The 24,906-nt window shown below is 38.5% G+C and overlaps 1 protein-coding gene across 3 annotated transcripts in view; it reads left to right on the top strand.

The window, feature by feature from the left end:
- vrk1 (VRK serine/threonine kinase 1) overlaps positions 1-24,906 on the top strand; it is a 93,700-nt gene that overhangs the window by 53,080 nt on the left and 15,714 nt on the right. For all 3 annotated transcript variants that reach the window (XM_072274367.1, XM_072274384.1, XM_072274375.1), the window contains exons 9-12: positions 3,189-3,321; positions 13,488-13,608; positions 19,891-19,949; positions 21,116-21,294. In XM_072274367.1, coding sequence (XP_072130468.1) covers positions 3,189-3,321; positions 13,488-13,608; positions 19,891-19,949; positions 21,116-21,294 — 492 coding nt within the window. The remainder of the gene's footprint in view (positions 1-3,188; positions 3,322-13,487; positions 13,609-19,890; positions 19,950-21,115; positions 21,295-24,906) is intronic.

Here is a 24,906-nt window from a genome sequence, read left to right as displayed (position 1 = left end):
AACCAAAAGCTTTCCTCGCCACCCTATCCACATGAGATTCCATCTTCAGGGAGCTATGCACCATTATTCCTAGATCCCTCTGTTCTAAAGCATTCTTGAATGCCCTACCATTTTCCATGTATGTCCTATTCTGATTAGTTCTACCAAAATGTATCACCTCACATTTTTCAGCATCAAACTCCATCTGCCATCTTTCAGCCCACTCTTCTAACTGCTCTATATCTCTCTGCAAGTTTTAAAAACCTACCTCATCATCCACAACACCACCTATCTTAGTATCATCTGCATACTTACTAATCCAATTTACCACCCCATCATGCAGATCATTAATATATATTACAAACAACATTGGACCCAGTACAGATCCCTGAGGCACACCGCTGCACACCGTCCTCCAATCTGAGACACAGTTATCCACCACTACTCTCTGGCGTCTCCCATCTAGCCACCGCTGAATCCATTTTACTACTTCCATATTAATTGCATCACATTGTTATTCTGCAGTTCTACTTCCCTGTGAGAGAGAAGGGTGGGGAAGTGAAAGCCAGAGCTTCCCTAATGAATGGACAGTCAATAACCCACAAAAAGAATTGAAAAGAAAAAATGAAGTTAAGAGGCAAACTAAAACTAGGAATGGAGAATAAGAAGTATCAGAAATGGCTGGCATTAAAGGTAATCCAAAAATGCTTTATGGGCTTGTAAGCAGTTAAATGATTGAGAAGGAAGACAGTACAGTTTGGTCACCTTGTTAAAAGAAAAGACATCATTAAAACATGAAAACATTTCAGAGATTTATGAGGATGCAACCGGAGCCTGAGGTTGAGTAAGGTAGGACTTTATTCCTTGAAACCTAGGAAATTGAGTGGCAACCTTATAGGCGGTGCTACAGTAGTGCCCCGCTTAGCGTGATGCTATTACAGCTAGGGGCATCAGAGATCAGAGTTCAATTCTGATGTCGTCTGTAAGGAGTTTGTATGTTCTTCTCTGTGAATATATGTTTCCTCCTGGTGTTCTAGTTCTTCCCACATTCCAAAGATGTACTATTTCGTAGGTTATTTAAGCATGTAAATTGTCCTATGATTAGGCTACTGTTAAATACATTGGCTGCTGGGCGGTGTGTCTCATTAGGCAAAGGGCTTGTTCCACGGTGTATCTCTAAATAAAACAAAATCATGAGGGGTATTGATGGGGTGAACATGTATAGTCTTTATTCTTAGAGAGGGAGGATTAAAAACTAGAGGGCATAGATTTAAAAAGTGAACTGAAGCAGAAGTCAGAGAGCCCTGAGAAACAACTTCACATAGAGGGTGCTGCAAGTATGAAACACGTTGACAGAAAAAAATGGTTGAGGCAGGAACAATGACAGCATTTAAAGACATTTGGATGAGCTGGCTCGATGGCCAAATGGCCTAATTATGCTTCTGTATCTTATGGTCACATGGATAGAAGGGATTTAGATGGTTGTGGGACTAGCTTGGTAGGCATTATAGTTGGCATGGATGGGTTGGAGCAAAGGATCTGTTTTCAGTATTGTATTAGTCTGACTATGGAGAAGAAGCTACACTTGGAGACAAACCACATAGCTGAGGTATTGAATGCATACTTTTACCAAGAAAATAAATGCTGTGAGAACCTCGGTGTAAGTTTTAGATTCTTGATGACTAAAATCTGATCGAACAGAGATTTGGAAGACTCACTGCACTGAAACTGGACACATCAACTGCTTCAGCTGTGATGCATCTTAAATTGCTGAGGAAAGCAAGGGAGGAATTTGAAGATGACATGACCAAAGTCTTCCAAACCATTTTGTAGTAGTATTAATAACAACTTATTTATAGAGCATCTTTATATAATATAGTTTAAAGTGCTCTACAGTGGGATAATGTGCAAACATGCAATAAAGGACAAAAAGATGTTAGAAGTAAGGTTAAATAGGTTTTGAACTCTTATTTAAAAGTGTCAACAGACTCTGCATCTCTTATAATTTTAGATATTTAGTTCCATAGCTCAGGAAGGTGGCTCAAAAAAGTTGATCTGCGAATGATCTGTTGAAGGAGATTATTTAAATTTAAGAGAATAGTCTTGTAGGGGTGATGCTTGAAGATTAGCATATTTTATACCATTGTTCAAAAGAAAAACTGGAGTTAATACCAGTTACTAAACATGTGACACTCGATAGGGAAAAATCTTTAAACAATCAATTAAAATTCTTGGACTGAAACGTCAACTATTTACTCTTTTCCATAGATGCTGCTTGGCCTGCTGAGTTCCTCCAGCATTTTGAATCTGTTGATCAAAATTAGCAGTCATTTGGGGTAAAATCCGAGGAGCAAAATCACTGCATGATTTGTTAATGCCAAATTATCAATTAAAATAGTTTTTAATGAAGTAACATAAAAGGAAGTTTAATTGGTGGTATATATTGGTTTCTAAGAAGCACATGGTATGGTGCTAAATGATAGACGTGTCATCAAAGTTGAAGGCCTGTAACAGCATACATAGATAGAAAATTGACTAACAGAAAACAACAGGTTAGTAATGACAAGTTGTAATTTGGTTTAGAGGGTGGTGTACAGTCTTAGACTGTTATGAATTTCCAGTTCCTGCTGACACAAAACTTTTTCACAGGGTTAAAATTTAGGAGGATAGCCTGGACCTGAAGAGAAATTGTTAGGGTGGTGTAATGGGCAGAAAGGTGGAAGATAAGACAATACTGAAAAATTTGAGATGCTATATTTATTAGGAAGTTTAAAAGTGGTGATATAAATTAAGATGCATTTCTGAAAGGAGGACAGAAGCAATGTGATCTGGTGGTCTGTGCATTGTTCATTAAGACGGGTGGTAATGTTGAAATGTGAGGTTTTGTATGCACTGTGGCTGGTTGTGTTGGAGGCAAATCCAATTTGTATCTTTCAAAAGGGAGGTGGGCACTAAACTGAAAGTTGAAAATATTTACAGCATGGGCTGAGGTGCTAAAGTTGCAGTTAGATTTCTTACTCACCAAGCTAAATCACTTTTTCTTTATCCACATCATGAAAGCTGAGCTAACTCAATTTTTTGACCATTGCACAATGGAGCAGTGAGATAAATGAAAACAGGCTGTGAATAATGAATTTGCCATCAATATCTGTATTATCATTGGCTTATTTTTGTCATGCCCTGGTCTGATTTAACATTAATTTTCCTAGGTGTATTTGGTTGATTATGGCCTAGCATATAGATACTGTCCAGATGGAGTACATAAAGAATACAAGGAAGATCCAAAGCGTTGCCATGATGGTACTCTTGAGTTTACAAGTATGGATGCACACAAAGGTGCAGGTAAGTGTGCAAAGTAAAAGTAACCTATCTTAGGTAGATAATTAATTTTTGTGATTTTTTTTCATATTAATCATTTCATATGCTGAGTTTTGTCATCTTGCACTATTTTTTGTAATTAAATATGGGCATAGTTGTGTATTATCTTCCCCATCCAAATATATGCACAACTACTATTTGTAGTCATTATGGTGGCTTAGTTTCCTAAAAGAAAAGGTCAATTTTAACTGTCTGGATTTTCACATGGCTTTTAGATTCTGTGGCATCACCACCTTGAATTCTTTGCAATAATTTGAGTACAAGCTCAAAGGGTGAGTATTGATTATAGGATTATGGAAAGTTACATTGAGTAATTGATATAAATCAATCAAGCAAAGATGCCATCCAGGCAGATGATAGGTAATAGCACTTCTTTTCTTCTAGATACAGGTACATGACCACTGTCAAAATAAATGGGATGGCTATTGGTGAAAAATGAAATCAAATCCTTAGAGGTGACATAGAAGATGTAGAATCCTTATGGGTAGAGTTAAGAATGGCAAGGGTGAAAAGTGGAGGGTAAAAAGACCCTCCTCCAAATAGTAGCAAGGGATGCAGAATACAAATTACAATGGGAGTTATAAAAGGCATGTAAAAAGGACAATGTTACAATAGTAATAGAGGACTTCAATATGCAGGTAGATTTGGAAAATCAGGTTGGTGATGGATCCCAAGAGAGGGAATTTGTAGAATTCCTTAGAGCAGCTTGTATTTGAGCCCAGTAGGGGAAAGGCAATTCTGGACTAGGTATTGTGTAATGAACCAAATTTGATTCCAGAGCTTAAGGTAAAGGAACACTTAGGAAACAGTGATCATAATATAATAGAATTCACTAGCCACTTTGAGAGGGATAAGATACAGTTAGATGAATCAGCATTATGGTGGAGTAAAGGAGCATGAGAGAGGAGCTGGCATCGTTGATTAGAAGGGGACACTAGCAGGGATGATGGCAGAAAAATGATGGCTGGAGTTTCTAAGGACAATTTGGAAGGCGCAGGATAGATATATCCCAAAGATGAAGTAGTATTCTATAGGGACAATGATGTGGCCGTGTCAAACCAGACAAGGGAAGTCAAAGACAGCATAAAAGAAAGAGGGCATACAATATTGCCAAAATTAGTGGGAAGTTAGATAATTGGGAAGCTTTTTAAAAACCAGCAGAAGGCAATTAAAAACCTAGGAGAGAAAAGATGAAATATGAAGGAAAGTTAGCTAATAATGTAATAGAGTTTTAAAAATATGTAAAGAGTAAAAGAGAGGCAAGAGTGGATATCAGACTGCTGGAAAATGATGCTGGAGAGGTAGTAATGGGGGGCAAGGAAATGGCAGAGGAACTTAAGTATTTTCAGAATCCGAAACGGATTCAATATTGTTGACATATGTTGTGAAGTTTGTTAACTTTACAGCAGCAATGCAATGAAATATGTAATATATTGAGAAAAAAAGATATATTAAAATAAGTAGTGCAAAAGAAACAAAAGTAGTGAGGTAGTATTCATGGGTTCAATGTCTATTTAGAAATTGGTTGGCAGAGGGGGAAGAAGCTGTTCCTGAATTGCAGAGTGTGCCTTCAGGCTTCTGTACCTCCTTCCCTACCATAATAGTGTGAAGAAGGCATGTCCTGGGTGGAGGTTCATTAATGATGGACACCGCCTTCCTAAGGCACAGCACCTTGAAGATAACTTGGATACTACAGAGACTAGTACCCATGATGGAGCTGACAATCTTGTGCTGTAGCACCCCCCCCCCATACCTATCAGTGATGCAGCCAGTCAGAATGGTCTCCACAGTACATTTGTAGAAGTTTTTGAGTGCTTTAGTGACAAACCAAATATCCTCAAACTCCTAATGAAATAAAGCCGTCGTCTTGCTGCCTTTATAGCTGCATCAGTATGTTGCATCCGAGTTGGGTCCTCAGAGATACTGACACCCAGGAACTTGAAATTGCTCACTCTTTCCATTTATGATCCCTTTGAGGATTGGTTCCCTCGTCTTACCCTTCCTGAAGTAAGTTTTGTGTCAGTTTTCACTATGGAAGACATGAAGTGTATACCAGGAATTGGAGCAGAAATGAGTGTTGTTGCTATTACCAAGGAGAAGGTGCTTGCAACGCTGAAAGGTTTGAAGGCAGATAAATCACCTATACCAGATGGTCTACATCCCAGGCTTCTGAAAGAGGTTGCTGAAAATTGTGGAGGCATTAGGAATGATTTTTCAAAAATCACTAGATTCTGGACTTGTTCCAGAGGGCAGGAAAATCGTGAATGTCACTCCACTTTTGAAGAAGGGAGAGAGGCAGAAGAAAGGACATGTAGACTAGTTACTCTGACTTAAGTAGTTGGGAGAATGTTGAAGTCCATTATTAAGGATGAGGTTTTGCGGTACTTTAAGACATATGATAAAAGAGGCATAAGTCAGCATGGTCTCCTGATAAATCTGCTGGAGTTCTTTGAGGAAATAACAGGCAAGATAAACAAAAGAGAGTCAGTGGATGTTGTTTACTTGGATTTTCAGACGGCTTTTAACAAGGCACATGAGGATGCTTAATAAGGGCCCATGGTTTTACAGGAACGATACTAATCTGAATAGAAGATTGGCTGTTCTGCAGGAGTCGGTGTTGGGACTACTTCATTTCATGTTATTTCTAAATAATTTAGATTACGGAATTGATAACTTTGTGGCCGTGTTTTTGCACAATACGAGGATAGTTGGAGGGGCAAGTAGTGTTGAGGAAATAGGGAAGTTGTAGAAGGACTTAGACAGGTTAGGAGAATGGACAAAGAAATGGCAGATGGAAGATTGCGTAGGGAAGTGTATGGTCATGCACTTTGGTAGAAGTGCATGACCAGACAGGTGTAGACTATTTTCTAAACAGGAAGAAAATTCAAAAATCAAGAGGTGCAAAGGGACTTGGGAGTCCTTGTGCAGGATTCCCTAAAGGTTAACTTGCAGGCTGAGTCAGTGCTAAGAAAGGCATATGCAATGTTGGCATTCATTTTGAGAGGATTAGAATATAAGAGCAAAGATGTAAAGCTGAAGCTTTATAAGGCATTGGTCAATCCGCACTTGGAGTATTGTGACCAGTTTTGGGCCCCTTATCTGACAAGGTATGTTGCCATTGGAGAGGGTCCAAAGGAGGTTCATGAGAGGGTTAACATATGAGGAGTGCTTTATAAGAATGGGGGGAGGGAGATCTTCTTGAAACCTATTGCATATCGAAAGGTCTGGATAGAGTTGATGTGGGGAGGACAAAAAAGGCTTAGAAGGAAATGGACCAAACACAGAAAAATTGTATCAGCTCAGATGAACGTCTTGGTTGATGTGAATATGTTGGGCTGAAGGACCATTTTCAATGTTTTGTGACTCTCTGCCTTGCTCAGCAGAAGATTGTTGCTGTTATTTCCAATTCATGGGAAGCTAGGTGATTTGTTCTTAGCTGCACACTTGTGAAAGATTAATGTTCTATTTTTCTTCCACTCTGCTTCCAACTACAATATAATCAAAGATTGATTATTTGTTTTTCTTGCTCATGCATGATTTGGCATATCACCAGTACATTTTAATATATTCTGATATGCATAAATTGTTTTAACACAAACTATTCCAGAAAATTAGGTAATGTACAATATCTTTACATTATAATAATTAGTAAATTCTAGAATTGTCTTTGCATGCCATTAGCCAATCTTCTGGATTTTTCTTTGGATTTCCACACATCTCCGGGAAAGATAACCTTGCCAATTAGAGGGCAGAGTGCCTCTTAAAGTCAGATGTCTTTCAGTTCCATTCAAATTATTTTTGTTAAGCCTCGCAAAATTCTGAGAGCAGTGTATCTCAGATGACAGCCATTTTTTTGAGTGGTTAATTTGATTTACTAAGAGTGGTTGAACATCCACTAAAGTTTAGAAGAGCAAGTGGGTACTTGAAATATTTAAGATTCTGAGGGGTCTTGACAGGGTGAAAATGGAGAGATTGTTTCCTCTTATTGGCAAAGAACCTAGGAGTTCTTTTAAAAGCAAGGAGTGGTTCATGTTTTCCTCTGGAGTTTGAGCCTTTGGACGTGCTTTCATCAGCCTCTGAGGAAGAAAGTCTGAGAATGTTAAGGCAAAAATGGGTAGGTACTGGATATGCAACTGATGAAATGTTCCTGGAGGTAGATAGAACATAGAGTTGAAGATATAATCAGCTGTAGCAGGATCTTAAATGAAAAAACAAACATACCTTCTGTTAGTTCCAATTCATGGGAAGCTAGATGACTACTTGTTGCTTTGACGCTTGTTCTTTGCTGCACATTCTGGGAAAGATTGATGTGATGTCCTGTTGTGTGGCCTACACTTCCCGCTTTGTGTTTGCATATGACCTGTTCTCTCATTCTTCTGTGTCCTCCCATGTAGTTGTTTTCTAAATGAAGTTCATATATTAAGACCACTTTTCACATCAATCACTCAAACTCCTCTGTGTTGGAGAAGCTTCTTATTAAACTTGGAGCAAACAGAGTGTCTACCCTCTTTCCCAGATGAGAGAGGATATCGTGGTCAGGATTCACGCTAGAGAAGGCAAGATGAGAAGCTAGGCAGAGTTAGCAAACAATTACACATTTTTGTAGTATGTCAAATCACTTTCTGGTTTTGATAGCAATCACCTTTCACTACTGTGCTTCCACTCTCCCTCCTTTTCTCGATCCACATAATAAAAATATCATAGCCAGGGTGGCAGTTTACCCCAAAGGAAAAGAACACAGTGCCTTGCCCAAGCTCCAGCTCAATTCTGCAACTCCAGTGGCATTGAATGTAAGATAAGATGTGTACAGGCGGAATCAAAGGGCAAGAGTAGACTGGAGATGGTGAAGGAGGCACATTCTGATTCCAGAAGCATGGCATATAAAAAGCAAAGTCTTCCCTCACAAGTATCTGTAGAGTGTTGGAAAATCTAACCAGGTGAGAAAGAAAGACAAGCTTCAACTTGGAGACTGAATGATAAAAGGCATCAGTTGTTTCAAACTGGGGCAGGAGGACTGCTGAAGAAGTTTAAGAAATGTATGTAGGTGAATGAAATTGAGATTATACAGTTCCTCAGAACCATGCTTTGAATTCACTGATCATCCTCATAACAGGCTCTCCCATAGTTCAAGCATCGAAGTCTCATTGTCTCAACTTTTGCAGCACTCTGAGTAGAGAGTTCCTGATCTGGAATTATAAACTGATAGATTCATAGGGAGCAATAGAGTCTGGAAATGGGGCCACTGTGATAAACAGGATATGGGAAGCAGGCTGCGAGGGAAGGAGGTGAGACTACATCAAGACAAGGGGGGATGTGAAGGAAGGGTTGGAGGAAATGGGCACAGGTAAGATTGTGTTGCATTATGGTTAGGAAACTATGCTTTGCTTAGTCAAGCTGGTAATTGGAGTGCAGCAGCCACCCTTATATGATTTCATGTACTTCTCAGAACTGGTGAGTAAGCAAGTAGTTAATGTTGAGAGACTGCTGAAGAGGATTGAGAAATTGTGCAGATAACTGAAATTGAGATTTTAAAGAGCTTGTCTATTTCTGGAAGTTTTCTAGGTGCTATGATCAATAGGTATGGTGCTGAAGAACCATGAATTGTTATCATAAAATAATTATTATTCATTTACTCATTTTACACTGCAGAACAGGCCTTTCTGGTTTAGCAAGCCATAATCCCAGCAACCCACTTACTTAACCTTAAGCTAATCACTGGACAATGTACAATGAGCAATTAACCTACTAACTGGTACGTCTTTGAAACGTGAGAGGAAACCAGAGCATTTAGAAGAAACCCATGCGATCATGGGGAGGATGTACAATCTCCTTACAGATGGCGTCAGAATTGCACTCTGAACTCCACCCCCACAGTATTCGCGTTGTGCCAGCTGCTATGCTGCCATGGTGCCCCATGGAACTCATTGACATATTTTTTAATCAGCAGTACCACACCTGTAGTGATACTGAAAAAGGCCAGGTTTCTACGTTTTGTTCATTATAAGAGGAGCAATACCTGAGCTTTGATAACCGTAAGACATAGGAGCAGAGTTAGGCTATTTGACCCATTGAGTCTGTTTCACCATTCAATTTGTCCAGACCCAATCCCAGGCCTTCTCCATAACTTTTGATGCCATGTCCAATCACGAACCTATCAATCTCTGCCTCAAATACACCCAGCGACCTGGCTTCCACAACTGCCTGCGATAACAAATTCCACAAATTCACCACCCTTTGGTTAAATAAATTTCTCTGTATCTCTGCCCCTTTATCCTGAGGCTGTGCCCTGTTGTTTCAATGATGCCATTCCTTGGCCATATGAATTGGTGACATTCATTGTCTAGCGCAGACATAGGACAATTGATTAGAGGGCAGTGTGCCAGAAGGTTACTTGTTCCTGTTACCCATTTGCACTTAGCAGTAGAAAATTGGCTAAACAGGATAAAAGGGGAAGAAACTTAATTGGAATATACTGTATTTATAAAGTCTGCAAGTTTTGATGCATTTATTTTCTCTTCAATCCATGAATTGGGTTATTAATCTTTTTCACCTCTGTTCAACATATGCATAATTTAAATATTTGTGCAACCTTCAGTTATGAATTTTAGTGCCATTCTTAAAAGACTGGATTTGTTAAAGCAGCCATAAGCTGGTTTCTTCAAAATTGATTCAGCTTTTAAAGCTAAAATCAAGGCATCGTGTTTGAAAACACTAAATGACGCATTCCATGATAACCTTGAAAACATTTGTCATTCTGTTGAGGTGTATATCTAATTTATCTGACACTTTGATAAATTATTTACTCCTGTTGCAAAGCCATACAAGAAAGTAGGGCAGTCCTTTATTGTAGTTGACAAACTCTGTAAAAGATTTCATTTTTATCCAGTGTCCCCTCTTGCTGAATTATTTTTCAATTTATTGGCATTTTTCTTTAAGTGTGTAAGTGCCTCTTTCTGCTTTTGGAGCCATGTCTAGCTGTGAACATGATGAAAAGTGTTAAGAAAGAGTCCTAACTGCAACATCCTGTTAATTCCAAAAATGGATGCAATCTGTTCTCTAGTTTTGACTTGTTCTAGTCTGGACAGGACTGCTTTTTTGGCTGCTTCTCTTGGACAAAATGCAGATTTAATATCCACATTTCTCATTATATACCAGCTACAGATTTATTGAAGTTGGGAGGCTATTACATTAGATGGGTTTATTTTAAATTTTGTCCTTCATATCTGACCTGTTCATATTTACCAATCTGCATTCAAATTTGACAAAACAATGTGTATTCTAATCAATTTAAATTCAGATTTTTTAAAAACTTTGTAGAACTAAGCATATTATCAATACCATGTAACAAAAGCAACATTAAACGTTGCTGTATTGTCTGATGTCTTTTTTAACAGAGTTGTGTATATTCTACAAATGAATAGGAAATATTAAAATTGATTGCTTGGACCAGGTGTGCATTTATCTAGAGTTGACTAGTAGAATAATTTGTAACGTGCAGTGTGAATTGCACACTGAGAGTAAATGTCACTTTAATGAATATAGTCAGCTGCTAGAACGACCTTGCACCAGAGGCTGAGTGACCCTTAACTAACTTGTAATTTATCTCAAGATAATCTCATTCACATGACATTCTGCTTATTAATAATTGGCCCATTGCTGCAGCTTGCTAGCAGTCTTTAACATTATCATGCAAGGTTTGATTCCAGTCATTAGTGAGCAAGTTAACTAAACACTTTATCACATTAAACTATAACCCTTAGTTTATACTGAAAAGGAACAAATTACCCATGTCTTTATATGGACTGGAAAATTACTCTTTGGCCATTTTAATCATGTGGAGATGTGTGTGCTTTGGTTAATGCAGCATTAGATTCATGCAACTTGTGTGTCTTGTAAAATAATATTTCAAGTAGACTCCAACATAGTGTAGCTAAGTACTATTCTTACATAAATTCATCTATTCAAACTGTAGCTAGTTTTCCTATTCATTTAGAAGTTTCACCGCATTCTTCCACAGAGTTAAAACTTTTTTCAGTGATGTACTAATTAATTTAAAGGACAATTTCATATTTTCAAATTGACCCAGTGGCCTTTTGGGTATTGAGGTTGATTAGGAAGTGCTATGGATTATTATAATAGAATTTAAATCACTTTTAGAAGAAAAATGATCAGAGTAAAATTGATTTCAGTCATTTAGATTATTTCTAAAATGGGCTTCAGTAAGGACCTAAGCAGTGATACAACTTTAAACAACCCCATTCCTTTAATTTGAACTTTCCATTTGACTAGTTTCTGGGTAACTAAGTGAACTCCAGAAGCAGTTAACCTCTTCCCAGCTGGTTAGTTCTGATTGAGAATTTTTACCCATGATAGTTACAAATACTAATTTTAGTGTGACCTCCAGTCATCAGCTACAAACTTAACTATCACTATTGTTTCTTTTCTGGCACTGCTTTCTGTAATGGTATGTTCATCTGTTTATAATTATATTTTGTGGGTGTACAGAAACCACTGTAATCTATGCTGTTAGATGAAGCATGAGGAGGACGAAATCTAGATCTAGGAAACAGTATCAAAATAAGCAGTTGCCCCTTTAAGAATAAGATGGGAAGAATTTCTTTTTTTGGGGGGGGGGGGGTTGCCCAAGAAACTGTTGAGGTTGAATCTTTGAATGTGTCAGATGCAACTGGGGAAATAAAGACGGAATCAGACAGTCATCTTCACTGGCAGAACAGGGGCTGATTAGGAATAGGAGCTGATTCCTCCAATTTGTGCTCTAAATTGTGCATTTTGCCAGCTGTCTAGCCACATGTCCATTTTAAATAAAAACTAAGTTCGACCTTGTGTGTCAGAGTTCAAAGAAACTGCAAATACTGGAAATCTCAAGTTAAGAAAAATGCTAGAAACATTTGGCAAACAAGACTAGTTGTGAAATGAAAAAAGAAGTTAACACTTTATGTGAAAACCATCGGGCTTAAGACCATTCCATTTTATAAGACGCTGAATTCTTCACTTTCAAGACAATATAAAGTATCATCAAGCAAAGAAAATAACGTACTGTAGATAGTATGACCACTAGTTAGGGGAAAGAATATAGACTTTAAAGAGCATTCAAGAGGTGGAGTTCTAACAGGTGATTAATTTAGGGCCAAGCTAACTTCATGTATTTGTGCAATAATCCATTACTCAGGTAGGAGGAGTTTTATTTCAGATTGTGCATACTTTTCACCAAATTACTTTTTTGTAGGTCTAAGTTCCAGGACTGCAGTTGTAAAAAAAATTTATGCTGAATTCTGAGTAGACTTTTGAGCTACGTGGGCCAGACCAGATTATAAATTAAATGCACCTGCTGCCTTTTTACATCTGTAATAAAATAATTTAATGCCCATAAAGGCAGTCCTGGATTTTATAAGAATTTCTATTATGGTTGGACGACAGATTAAAATTTACCCTACTTATTTAATAACAGCTCTTGGTAGATATGCAAAAACCCAATTCTCCACTGACATAATGTTTTAATCATATTTATATTTTTTAATTTGCATTATTGGGCCCTGATGGTATGAAGGAAAAGTCAAAAGCATTTTGATTATGAGTTCTTTATGTTTTGCAGAAAGGGCTGTTTTTTGTAAATTAATTTTTAATAGCCATGTTGGTTTTTAATCAGTGAAATTCCCAACTGGATTATATGGTACAATAATATTTTTCCCATATTTTTGTTTCTACTTTGCCATTACAAATTGTTACTGTAGTGTGTATCCGACATCTTTCTGCTTCAATATGTATTCCTTAAAGAAACACAAGAGCTACCTTTCCATTTCCTTTTGGTGAAATACCTGACCTCCAATTAACACCTAATAATGGCACAATTTAAATTAATGATGTACCATAATTGATGTACTGATTTATGGAATTCAGTTACTGTTCTGCATCATGTTGAGTCAGTCGTTCTACCTATTCCTTGGAAGTTTGTGTAACTTAAATACTTTAATTGATTTACTTAGTATTTGAAGAAATTCCTCTGTTACTGTATTTAATAAAATTTAGCAATTTTGAGTTTTCCTTTGTTGTATCTGTTTTACCTTATTACTTCAGATATATGCTGTATTTAACACTATCCTTCCCTCCAGCTGCTTCTAGACGCGGTGACCTGGAAATTCTGGGATATTGCATGTTGCAGTGGCTTAGTGGACGGTTGCCTTGGGAAGACAATCTAAAGGATGCAAACTACGTCAGGGATGAAAAACTGAAGTAAGAATATAGATGCATGCTATTTTAAAGTAAATTACTAGCTACATATGCACCTCTCATTTTAGATGCTGCTGGATCACCTGCCTATTTGTAATAATGTGCCATGTCGTTTGACGTGGCTGCTCATGGTCCCATGACCATGATTGCTGTTGGCAAATCTTGGACAGAAGTGGTTTGCTATTGCCTTCTTCTAGACAGTATCTTTGCAAGACGGGTGACCCCAGCCATTATCAATACTATTCAGAGATCGTCTACCTGGTGGCAGTGGTCACATAACCAGGACTTATATGCAGCAGCTGCTCATATGACCAATCACCACCTACTCCTGTGGCTTCATGTGTGACCCTGATCCCAGGGTGGGGGGGTGTTAGCTAAGCAGGTGCTACACCTTGCCCAAGGGTGACCTGCAAGTTAGCGGAAGGAAGGAGCCCCTTGCATCTCCTTTGGGAAAGACGCATCTCCACCCTGCCACCCAACCCTGCTGTCTATTAACCAGCTTGAATTAAGCTATTTGATCCATTGTTATAAAGGTCTGTTTGCCTATGTCCTATTTTGCATAACACCAGGCTATTAGAAGGCAAATTTGATGTTTTGTTAATTTCAATTGATTTCACTTCGAACAAACTGCTATACTCTTTTCTGAATGAGTATTAGACAAAATCATTTATTCAAGTTTCTAAAATTACAGAATTAAAACTTCCCGATATGGGAATAAAAGTACTGCCCCTGAACCATATCAAATAAACATAATGTTCTTGTGTAAATGTTTGACCAAAAAATAGCATGGCATAGTTTTGGATGTCTGGTTAAGGCAGTTCATAAATTCAGAAGACCATAAGACATATGGTCCTATGAACTACCTTAACAAGGCATTCAAAACAATGGTCCACACATTAATGAGACTAGAAAGACCAGTCACGTAGATGTGGCTAAAGGGATGAAGCAGAAGGGAAGGTTTTTGATTTTCTTGGTCACTTGGACTGTTTCTGAGGGAAGATGTGATCTCTGTGAGTGCAGCTAAGCCAGAACAGGTCCTTTCTCGAGCCTTTGGGAAGGGCTTAAATTAATCTTATCAGGAGAATGGACCATGGTAGTCATGCTGTAGGAGGTGATGACCAGACAAATATAAAGTGAAGGTCAGCTGTCCAAACAGATGGGTTGAATGCAAAACTGATTACATTTGTTTTGATGCATGGCATTTGACAAGTAAAGTTGATGAAATGAGAGTGGTGATTAACATAAAGGAACCTGATATTGTTGCTATCCACGTGGTTGAAAGATGAGCAGGACTGGTAACACAGTATTCCAAAGAGCAGACCTTTCAGTCACGATGGTGGAGAAATGTAAATGAGTAGATGTCAGGGAGTCCATGACTTCAGTAAGGGGAGATTTTCAAATGATGCCATATGGATAGAGCACTAAAACTGAAGGGGGGTTATCATTTTGATGGTGAGGGTTTACTTAAGAACTCCAAATAGTTATTGGGTTGGGAACATAGAATATGGAACATAGATGAGCTGAGGGATCTTGGACTCCAAGTTAATGTCTCCTTTAAAGTAGTTCACTGGTACATAGGACAATAATGAAGGCACATGCCATGCTTTCCTTTATTAGTCGAGAATTGAGTTGGGAGGTCATGTTGTAACTTTATAAAACTAGGTCATATCTGGAGTATTGCATTCTGTTCTGATTTCTTCAAAGGTTCAATTTAATGTCAGAGAAATGTATACAATATACATCCTCTCTGACGGCGGTGTCTGAAAAGAGGATGCTGTTCAAGTTGCATGCCATCTTGGACAATGTCTCCCATCCACTACATAATGTACTGGTTGGGCACAGGAGTACATTCAGCCAGAGACTCATTCCACCAAGATGCAACACAGAGCGTCATTGGAAGTCATTCCTGCCTGTGGCCATCAAACTTTACAGCTCCTCCCTTGGAGGGTCAGACACCCTGAGCCAATAGGCTGGTTCTGGACTTATTTCCTGGCATAATTAACATATTACTGTTTAACTATTTGTGGTTTTATTACTATTTAATTATTTATGGTGCAACTGTAACGAAAACCAATTTCCCCCGGGATCAGTGAAGTATGACTATGACTATCCTGAAATGCTTTTTCTTTGCAAGCATCCACAAAACAGAGAGGTGCCCCAAAGAATGAACGACAGTTAAACGTAAGAACCCTAAAGTATCCCCCCAGTTCCCCTCCCTCTTGCACATAGCAGCAGTGAGCAACAATCCCCCCTCCTCCCCACCAGCAAAAATAAAGCTAGCATCGGCATCGGCACCATCACCGAGCACTCAAGCGTGAGGAAAGCAGTAGCAAAGACACAGACTTGCAGTTACCCCCAAAGACCCAACATTTGACATACCGCAGATTCTCTCTCTCTCCCTAATAAGGGAGAAAGAGGTATCTCCATTTTCCCAGCGAGCGGGGAGACATAGCAAACAACTTGCTGGTTTACAAAGTTAAAAGTCAGTTAATCACTTTTTTTGAGCTCTGTGCCTGAGGATCGCAAAGATCCCGGGTCTTCGAGCCCACAGCAGTAGATTTTCCGACTCTCCCAACGATACACAGGTCTCCTACCATGACACCGACCTTCGATCCACCCGTCTCCAGAGTTTAGGCTTCCGAATTTGAGCCAGACTCTCAGACCGAACCCTTGGTGTGCCCAACAATGGCCGGTCCTGAAACCCCAAGAATGGGTCCCGTTCCCGCAAAGAACCGGAATCAGCGTGTAACTCCAGGTCAAGGTCTTCAAAAGAACACTGAAAGGGAAAAGTAAAGGTATTAAAGATGGAAATAGAGCTGTTTCCGAACATGCACGCAAAGGAGTGGCCGTTTAGCGCCATTCATTATAAGAAAGATGCCGAGGCTTTGGGGAGGGTGCAGAAGAGATTAATCAGGATGCTGCCTGCACTAGAGGGCATGTGCTGTCAGGAGAGGGTGCACAGATTTGGGCATTGTGTAGGCGGAAGGAATTGGTTGGGCATTTGACTACTAATTTAATTTGTTTGGCACAACATTGTAGACCAAAAAGCCAGTACCTTTGTTATACTGTTTTAATGTGCTAATATTTTTTTTTTTGCACCCAAAAGTTGGTTGTTATTCAGAATACTTTGCCTGAGGATGGGGTGGAGTGAGAATTTAGGTGAACATTTGAACAGCCATTTTATAGAAGGAATCAGAATCAGGTTTAACATCACTGGCATGTGTCATGAAATGTGTTGTTTTGCGGTAGCAGTACATTGCAATACATAATAAAAAGAATCATAAATTAGAATAGGCAATGTATTTTTTTAATGAGCCATGCAAAAAGGAGCAAAAAAAACTTGAGGTGGTGTACATGGGCTCATTGTCCATTCAAGAATCCAATAGTGGAGAGGAAGAGATTGTTCCTAAAATGTACATGTTAAATATTTGTAAAGGGTATGGACCTGTTCTGTGAAATGTAAAAAGGCAATTTTGTGCTGCTTGACTGAAGATGGGGAAATTCTGTACATTAGTCTCTGGATTAGAAAGTGAGGAGAATATTTGGAATGTGAAAATTTATGTTCAGTTATTGAGTGAGAGGAGCCTTAGACATTAGAAATGATTGAGGCTGAGAATATGTATTAAGAAACATGAAATTACTCGTTGAAATAAGGATACAAGTCTCTGGTCATGGGTTATGAAAGTGTGCTTGACCTTGGTTTGATAAAGCAAAGGTACAGGAGAATGTAGAAGGAAGACATTTTATTACTAAGCCATTGTTTAAGGAGAGTCAGGATCAGTGACTCAATGTTTCTGGTTGCAGGGTTAACAGACAAGCAAGATAAGGGGTGCATCTGTGTAAAGTGTTGATGTTAGAAGGATCATCATTGAGACTATATGATTTAAGCAACATGAAAGCGAAATCTCACTGTTAATGGATGGAGTTATAGAAAAGTACAACACAGAACAGGTCCCTTGGCCCATCTAGTCCATGCCGAAACCATTTAAACTGCCTAATCGCATTGACCTGCACCAGGAGCATAGCCGTCCGTACCACTACCGTCCATGTACCTATCCAAACTTCTCTTAAATGTTGAAATCGAGCTTGCTTGCATGCACCACTTGGTCTGGCAGCTTGTTCCACACTCTCATGACCCTCTAAAGAAGTTTCGCCTCATGTTTCCCTTAAAATTTTCACCTTTCACCCCTAACCCATGACTTCTGGATGTGGTCCCATGTAACCTCAGTGGAAAAAGCCTGTTTGCATTAACCCAAACTATACCTCTCATTATTTTGTATACCTCTTATTAAATCTCCCCTCAATTTTGTACGTTCCAAGGAATAAAGTCCTAACCTGTTCAATCTTTCCTTTTAACTCACATCCTCCAGATGCAGCAACATCCTTGTAGGTTTTCTCTGTACTCTTTCAACCTTATTTACTGTAGATATTTCCTGTAGGTGGGTGACCGAAGCTTGACATAATACTCCAAATTAAGCCTCACCAATGTCGTATACAGCTTCAACATAACATTCCATCTCCTGTACTCAACACTTCGACTTATGAAGGGCAATGTGCCAAAAGCTTTCTTTATGACCCTATTTACCTGTGATGCGACTTTCAATAAATTATAGACCTGTATTCCCAGATCGCTTTGTTCTACCGCACTTCAGTGCCCTACTATTCACTCTGTAAGGCCTACTCTGGTTGGTCCTACTCAAGTGCAGCACCTTGCAATTGTCTGCATTAAGTTCCGTCTGCTATTTTTCAGACCATTTTTCCAGCTGGTCCAGATCCAGCTGCAATCCACAAAAGCCTTCCTCACTGTTCACTATACCCACAATCTTGGTGACATCCCCAAATTTGCTGATCCAGTTATTCACATTATCATCCAAATTGTTGAACATAAAACATAGAACAGTACAGCACAGTACAGGCCCTTCGGCCCACAATGTTGTGCTGACCCTCAAACCATGCCTCCCATATAACCCCCCACCTTAAATTCCTCCATATACCTGTCTAGTAGTCTCTTAAACTTCACTAGTGTATCTGCCTCCACCACTGACTCAGGCAGTGCATTCCACGCACCAACCACTCTCTGAGTAAAAAACCTTCCTCTGATATCCCCTTGAACTTCCCACCCCTTACCTTAAAGCCTTGTCCTCTTGTATTGAGCAGTGGTGCCCTGGGGAAGAGGCGCTGGCTATCCACTCTATCTATTCCTCTTAGTATCTTGTATACCTCTATCATGTCTCCTCTCATCCTCCTTCTCTCCAAAGAGTAAAGCCCGAGCTCCCTTAATCTCTGATCATAATGCATACTCTTTAAACCAGGCAGCATCCTGGTAAGTCTCCTCTGTACCCTTTCCAATGCTTCCACATCCTTCCTATAGTGAGGAGACCAGAACTGGACATAGTACTCCAAGTGTGGCCTATCCAGAGTTTTATAGGGCTGCATCATTACCTCGCGACTCTTAAACTCTATCCCTCGACTTATGAAAGCTAACACCCCATAAGCTTGCTTAACTACCCGATCTACCTGTGAGGCAACTTTCAGGGATCTGTGGACATGTACCCCCAGATCCCTCTGCTCCTCCACGCTACCAAGTATCCTGCCATTTACTTTGTACTCTGCCTTGGAGTTTGTCCTTCCAAAGTGTACCACCTCACACTTGTTACAGATAACAAATAACAATGGACCTAGCACCAATCCCTGCAGCACTCCACTAGTCGTAGACCTCCAGTCAGAGAGGCAACCATTTGCTCCCACAATGCCAATTTACCACCTCCTATTGAATGCGGAGCAACTGAACATTCTTTACCAACCTCCCATGCAGGACCTTGGATAAGAAAGTCAAAGCCAAAGTTGAGTTTAGAGTTGTGTCCAGTTCATATTTTTAGCCTTTCAGAAGGGTTTAAATATGCACAATGAAAAGAAGAGGTCAAAACCTGCAATAGGGAGGGGTGCAATATGCAGTCATGGATGGAGGACTGGTTGGAAGATAAAAAAACTGCTGAGTGTTTTCAGGAGTTTTTTGTTTGTTATTTCAGATCTCCAGCATTGCAGTTTTAATTTTCATTGCCAAGTCCCTCCTAAAACCAAAGACACACATTGCAAATTTGTTCATTGGGCTATGAATAACAAGGAGTATGGAAACTCTCCCACAGTTAAATAAAGGAATCATGCTTTCTGAAGTTGAAATCTTTCATGTATTTCAGTTCTTGATTTGGTACTTTGTTCTTTGTAGAATAGTCTATAATAGGACAGCAAAATTAAATCATTCTGCATCTATTTTTCCTATTGCAGATACAGAGAAAATCTTCCAAGCTTGATGGAGAAATGTTTTTCTTGCAAAAATAAACCAGGTGGGGAACTCATCATGTAAATTCCCATGTAAGATTTCCTAGTTGTTTATTGCTTTGAGGTAGAAGGATGGGGAAAATATGTAAAGAGATGGTGACTAGCACAGTTTAATTAGTAATTAGAAAAGTTAATTTTATCTTCAAGTCTATCCCAGATCTTATTACAATTTCAGCCAGGTACTATCATCGTCATCTTTATGTGTCTTGTATGACATGGGTGATAATGGTCCATCCGTGACCATAAATGTTCTTGGGAAATTTGTCTGCAGAAGTGGTTTGGCATTGCCTTCTGGACAGTATCTTTACAAGATGGGTGACCCCAGCCATTATCAGTACTCTTCAGAAATTGTCTGCCTGGCATCAGTGCTTGCATTACTAGGAATTGTGATATTCAGCAGCTGCTTATACAAACAACCACCACCTGTGACCCTGATCGGAGGGGTGGGCTTGCAAAGGGAAAACGCCGTACTGCCTTGCACCTCCTTTGGTAGAGGCGCATCTCCACCCCGCCATCTATCAGCTTTGAGGGTTGGATTAAAATGGTTATAAGATCACTGGTGTACATTATGGTCATTTTGTTCAGTGTATATTGTTTTTATCACCCTACATAATTGGTTTGCAACACTAAAGGAAAACGACACCAGCAGTGATTTTCGCATACAACAATATCTTTGACACTTGTATAATAACTGCGACAGGGTACAAAAAATAAGGTAACCTGATAGCTTGATCTAGCTTAAATTATCACTTTTTAGTATTGAACTGGATGTTATATTTATCTGCAAAGCTCTAAAGACGATTTTTAAGGCCATTTTTCAGAAATAGCTGCCTTATTGTAGGAGGCCACTTAGCACTGCATCCACTCAGTCACTGGGATTTTGGAACTTGTCATATGAGAGGGGCCTGTAGAAGAAAAAAATTATTTTTGAATATTTATTAATACTGACAGCTTGTTGCAGTTGTTTCTATTTAACTATGGACCAAAGTGGCTGGTGGAGGTCAAGTTTGAGAAAGAAAGCTGGTCTCAATTTTTTGAGGGGGCTGGAATTCTCAGTCTAATTTGACCTATAACCACTGTCCCAAGAAGACTTAAAAAAAAATAGAAATTGCTGGAAGGTATGAAAGAAACAAATTTAACATTTCAAACCAATGATTTTTCTTTCCTACAGTTGAATTATCGAAGTATTTTGAAGATGTAGTATCACTTGGTTACAAAGACAGACCACACTACCAGAAACTAAGAGATATCCTTAAGCAAGGACTTAAATCCATTGGCTGTGTAGATGATGGGAATTTGGTGTTAGCGGCGTCTTCCAATGGTGATGCCCCAACAACATCCAAGGCACAGGTACAAGTTACATCTGTTCCAGGCCTCCTTTATGACCATCCTTTTCTTCTGTCTCTGGCAAATAAAAATATGTAAAGAGAAGTAACTTAGGAAAACCAGAATTTTTTTTTTTTGCAATGCGGATTGTGGGATGCATCAATAGCTTTTAAAATGGACACTAGGGAATGGGAAGATGGGAAATGACAGTCTCCAGCAATGGCATGGTCCAAATTATAGAGCGACATACAAGACTGATGTAGAAGAATCATAGCTTTTATTCCCATTGTATTGAAGAGAAAACTTTATTAGCATTCATGACCCAATAATGAAAAGATGAGTATGAGTGCTAGTACTTTCTGTGCTTATAATTTACTATTTGTAAATATTTTTTTCATTAGTTTTTCTTATTATTTTAGAATCCATTCTAGGTTAGGCCAAAACTTTGCTTGAAGTTTCTGCTGCATTTTGAAACACTAAGATATTAGCGTTCTTGATATTTTTGCTTATTTATTACTTTTTGTATGTGCACTGTTTGTTGTCTTTTTCGTATTTGTTGTTTGTCAGTTTATGTTGTGTGTGGTTTTTCTTTGATTTTATTGTGTTTCTTTGTATCTACTGTGAATGCCTGCAAGAAAATGAATCTCAGTGATATATATGCACTTTGATAAGAAACTTACTTTGAACTAAGATAATATTTGGCTTCAAGCTAGTTCTGTTAAAACTAATTGAAGGGAATGCAGAAGTGTGACTGCTGATTAATTTTTGTTGGTGCACATCTATATTGATAATTCTCCAAATGGAATTTATAAAGATAAAGAGATTAGCTTTCCAGAATAAATAAACTTCATCAAAGAACTAAATAAAACTCATCCAAGAACTCATTTTTAAAGTCTTTGTTTTCATATTGGGAATGAATTAGATTGCTCATTTTTTTTTTTAAGTGGAGTTTTCCTTTTGAGTACTATAAACAAATTTGTACGCCGAAAGAAAAAAAGCCTTCAGAGAGCAGTGTATTTGTTACCAGCTTGTTAATACTTAAGAGATATTGTGTCATTCGTTTAACCAGGTCATCACTTTCTTTAAAACCACAGCCAAGGTGTAATGATGCCAAATGGTTTATTGCCAATAGCAGTAGGTGATGTATTTTGTTAGAGTGCTTGTTTACAGGCAAAAAATTATATACAATGCAATATATATATCTTGAAAAATTTGAATATGAGAAGTGTGTGTGTATGTATATGTGAATTTAATTTGGCTTTTATGACGCTGATCAACAGAAAAAAAACTCATGTCAAGGTGAAAACAGATCTCTAAAAAGTGACCCAAATTAGTTACAAATATAAAGCAAAATAATTGATTGCGTTAGTATTCACCCACTTCATGTCAGGATTTAGTAGATGCACCTTTTTGAACCTTTGACAGCAATTACAACCTTGAGTTTGTGTGGTTAGGTCTCTATTAGCTTTGCACAACTGGACACTGTAATTTTTCCCCATTCTTCTTTACAAAACTGCTCAAGCTCTGTCAGATTCCATGGGGATCGAGTGAACAGGTCTTTTCAAGTCCAGCCACAAATACTCAATTAAGCTGTGACGGATGAAGCACCCGGGCAACTGTTGTATCTGCAGTCTCTCTTATCTCATCCACTGAAGCGTGTAACTCCTCCAGAGTTGTCATAGGTCTCTTGGTGGCCTCCCTCACTAGTCCCATCTTGTACAGTCACTCAGATTTTTGAGGACGGCCTGCTGTAGGCCGATTTACAGCTGTTCCATATTCTTTCCATTTCTTGATTGACTTACTGTACTCCAGCAAATATTCAGTGACTTGGAAATGTTCTTGTATCCATCTCCTGATGTGTGCTTTCCAATGCCCTTTTTGTGGCGTTGCTTGGAGTGTTTTTTTCAATAGCCTTTTTGTGGAGTTGCTTGGAATGTTCTTTTGTCTTTATGGTGTAGTTTTTGCCAGGATACTGACTCACCAGCAGTTGGTCCTTCCAGATACAAGTGCATTTTTACTACAATCAATTGAAACACCTTGACTGAATACATGTCTCCAAAAACAGATCTCCATTTAATTAAATGACTTCTGAAACCAATTGGCTGTACCAACATTGATTTGGTGTGTCATGTTAAAGAGTGGCAAATACTTATGCAATCAATTATTTTGTGTTTTAAATTTAGATCACTTTGTACAGATGTTTTCACTTTGACACCAAAGAGTCTTTTTCTGCTGATCAGTACAAAAAAAAAAGCCAAATTACATCCACTGTGATTCAATGTTGTAAAACAATAAAACATGAAAATTTCCAAGCGAGGTGGATACTTCTTATGGATACTATTTCCCCATAGAACTGCAAGTTATTTTCTCTCAATTTTCTGTTGTTTCTTTTGACAAGCCTGAATTGACTGTATCCACCATTTATCATTGGTGAGTTCCAGATCATTTAAAAACTTGCTGCGACTTCTGTAAGGAAACATCTTCGTATATTGTCTAAATCTTCATTTTACAAAGTCAAATTATTCAAGATTGTTTAATGTCATTTCCAATACACACGTGTAAGCAGAATAAAATAATTGTTACTCCGGATCTAATGCAGCATTAAAATAAATCAATAAGATAAAGAACACAATACTAAACAAAAATGCGATAAATAGAAATACATAAGATACCTTATATACATTGATTGTACAGTGCCTTGAAAGGGTATTCAGCACCCACAACTATTTTCAAATTTTACTGTTTCATTTTCTAAATTTAAAATATATTGAAGAAGAATTTTTTTGAGCTGATGTACAAAACATTGTGCATCATGTCAAATCAAAAGAATAATTCCTGAACCTGTCAACAATTTACTAAAAATAAAACAAAATTGAGGCTGAAAAAGTGTTTATTGCACTAGCTTTCCTCAGGTGCAATTTACTGTATGACCTTACCAACCCATCAATTTGTTGATGTAGAAAATTGACAGATCACCTGTTTTCAATTAATTCATAAGAATGCCTTCCACCTCTCTGTAAGGTCCAAGAGTATGGTAGATTTTCAACAGACCAAACCAAAATGAAAATAAAAGAGCATTCAAGACAAGTCAGGCAAATGATAGTAGAGAAGCTCACATCTGGGGAAGGGTACAAGACCATGTCAAAGACACTGAATATACCTTTAGAGCTTGGTGCAGTCCATCGTGAAAAGTATGAAACCACAGCCACACTGTGGTTTAGGCTGCCACTCTAATCTTAGTCGTCAGAGAAGAACGGCACTTATAAAAGCTGACGCTAACAGTCATTCTGAATGAGCTGTACGAAGTCATTGTCTGCAACTGGAGATGAAGTTAGTGGCTCCACAATCTCTAAGGTCTTGCACAAAAAGAATATTTAAGAAGAAGCCCTGCTTTAAAAAAAAGCACATCTTTGTCCATAAAGATACTATGAAATGTGGAAAAAGATCTTGTGGTCGGATGAGCCTAAAGTGGAATTTTTCTGCCTCAACAACGTGTGGCATAAATCTAATACTGAGGATCAGTCAGGTTAAACTATCTCTACTGTAAAGTATGGTGGAAGTGACTTCATGTTATAGTGATGCTCTTCAGCAGGAGGGTGGGTTAGTGGGTGAACTCTCCTAAATTGGAAAATGTCA

The sequence above is a fragment of the Mobula birostris genome, chromosome 1, assembly GCF_030028105.1.
Source record: "Mobula birostris isolate sMobBir1 chromosome 1, sMobBir1.hap1, whole genome shotgun sequence".
NCBI lineage: Eukaryota > Metazoa > Chordata > Chondrichthyes > Myliobatiformes > Myliobatidae > Mobula > Mobula birostris.
Note: the sequence above shows the minus strand (reverse complement) of the source record. Positions and strands in the feature narration are given on the sequence as shown.